Source organism: Nerophis ophidion, linkage group LG27 (genome assembly GCF_033978795.1).
Source record: "Nerophis ophidion isolate RoL-2023_Sa linkage group LG27, RoL_Noph_v1.0, whole genome shotgun sequence".
Taxonomy (NCBI): Eukaryota; Metazoa; Chordata; class Actinopteri; order Syngnathiformes; family Syngnathidae; genus Nerophis; species Nerophis ophidion.
Genome location: NC_084637.1, coordinates 11,455,539 through 11,458,038, shown reverse-complemented (window position 1 = coordinate 11,458,038; position 2,500 = coordinate 11,455,539). Strand labels below are relative to the sequence as shown.

Here is a 2,500-nt window from a genome sequence, read left to right as displayed (position 1 = left end):
CACACACGCACACACGAACACACGCACACAGATACACATACACATATGTTGGACATTTTCAGCTGGGCATATGTCGACGCAGAGTTCAAAAGCCAGCATCTGTGATGGTATGGGGGTGCATTAGTGCCCAAGGCATGAGTAACTTACACATCTGTGAAGGCATCTTTAATACTGAAAGGTACATACAGGTTTTGGAACAACATATGCTGCCATCTAAGCGCCGTCTTTTTCATGGACGCCCCTGCTTATTTCAGCAAGACAATGCCGAGCCACATTCAGAATGTGTTACAACACCGTGGCTTCGGAAAAAAAGAGTACGGGTACTTTCCTGGCCCGCCTGCTGTCCAGACCTGTCTCTCATCGAAAATGTGTGGCGCATTATGAAGCGTAAAATACGACAGCGGAGACTGTTGAACGACTGAAGCTCTACATAAAACAAGAATGGGAAAATAATTCCACTTTCAAAGCTTCAACAATTGGTTTCCTCAATTCCCAAACGTTTATTGAGTGTTGTGAAAAGAAAAGGGGATGAAACACAGTGGAAAACATGCCCTTTCCCAACTACTTTGGCAAGTGTTGCAGCCATGAAATTATAAGTTAATAATTATTTGCAAAAACAAATAAAATTGATGAGTTTGAACATCAAATATCTTGTCTTAGTAGTGCATTCAATTGAATATGGGTTGAAAAGGATTTGCTAATCATTGTATTCCTTTTATATTCCATCCATCCATCCATCCATCCATCCATCATCTTCCGCTTATCCAACGTCGGGTCGCGGGGGCAACAGCCTAAGCAGGGAAACCCAGACTTCCCTCTCCCCAGCCACTTCGTCTAGCTCTTCCCGGGGGATCCCGAGGCGTTCCCAGGCCAGCCGGGAAATATAGTCTTCCCAACGTGTCCTGGGTCTTCCCCGTGGCCTCCTACCGGTTGGACGTGCCCTAAACACCTCCCTAGGGAGGCGTTCGGGTGGCATCCTGACCAGATGCCCGAACCACCTCATCTGGCTCCTCTCGATGTGAAGGAGCAGCGGCTTTACTTTGAGTCCCTCCCGGATGGCAGAGCTTCTCACCCTATCTCTAAGGGAGAGCCCCGCCACACGGCGGAGGAAACTCATTTCGGTCGCTTGTACCCGTGATCTTATCCTTTCGGTCATGACCCAAAGTTCATGACCATAGGTGAGGATGGGAACGTAGATCGACCGGTAAATTGAGAGCTTTGCCTTCCGGCTCAGCTCCTTCTTCACCACAACGGATCGGTACAACGTCCGCATTACTGAAGACGCTGCACCGATCCGCCTGTCGATCTCACGATCCACTCTTCCCTCACTCATGAACAAGACTCTTAGGTACTTGAACTCCTCCACTTGGGGCAGGGTCTCCTCCCCAACCCGGAGATGGCATTCCACCCACTAACATAATTTCCCAACTCATATGGAAACGGGGTTTGTAAATTAATGTAGCAATCCGAATGAAACTAAGTGTAACGGTGTAAAAGTAGTGTTTCTTCTTCACAAAATCAAGTAATAGTGAAAAGTGTTTTGCATTAAAACTACTCTGACAAGTACAATATATCCGAAAAGTGACTTGAGTAAATGCAAGAGTATATGTAACATGTTATTACCCCCCTCTGGATAGGAAGTAGATTTAGACTATAGCTGATATGGCTAAATCAGGGTAAAAAAATCTGACAAGATAAGAACAGCCATGCAAACTCCACACAGAAAGATACCGAGCCTGGGATTGAACCCAGGACTGCAGGACCTTCGTATTGTGAGGCAGACGCACTAACCCCTCTTCCACCGTGAAACCGTGAATGCATGGGTTCGCTACGGGTACTCCGGCTTCCTCCCACTTCCAAAGACATGCACCCGGAGATAGGTTGATTGGCAACACTAAATGGTCCCCAGTGTGTGAATGTTGTCTGTCTATCTGTGTTGGCCCTGCGATGAGATGGCGACTTGTCCAGGGTGTACATCGCCTTCCACCCAATTGTAGCTGAGATAGGCGCTAGCGCCCCCCGAGACCCCGAAAAGGAATAAGCGGTAGGAAATGGATGGGTGTAAGAAGAGCCATTGTCATGCAAAATGGAGCTTATGATCTTTTAGCTTACATTTTTGTAGATATCCAAATAGTACCAGACAAAAAAGATAAACAGAAAGTGACAAAGCTGGTTCCGCTGCAGCTTCAAGGCACTTTCAAATAATGCTAGCGTTTCAATATCATATATGTTTAAGAACAAACAGGTCTGACAAGTCAAAGTACTAAAACAAATAAGGTAGCAGCCCAAAGACATATTGTTGCCAGGTTACAAAATGCTTTCTTCAGTGTGAATGTTCAAGCATCCTTCTCTCACACACACACACACACACACACACACACTACTCACCGATACATGGAAGACTTCCTGCGTGTCATCCAGCATCTGCACCCTGATGGAGACTTTTCGCCCTGGTGGCTGCACAGGAGGACGCATGCCAGGCTCAAGGGTGGACACCCCG

At 46.8% G+C, this 2,500-nt stretch overlaps 1 protein-coding gene across 2 annotated transcripts in view; it reads right to left on the bottom strand.

Moving 5' to 3' along the window:
• Positions 1–2,500, bottom strand: part of LOC133544074 (FERM, ARHGEF and pleckstrin domain-containing protein 1-like) — a 96,753-nt gene that overhangs the window by 77,192 nt on the left and 17,061 nt on the right. For both annotated transcript variants that reach the window (XM_061889117.1, XM_061889116.1), the window contains exon 2: positions 2,389–2,500. This exon is cut by the window's right edge and continues 95 nt beyond it. In XM_061889117.1, coding sequence (XP_061745101.1) covers positions 2,389–2,500 — 112 coding nt within the window. The remainder of the gene's footprint in view (positions 1–2,388) is intronic.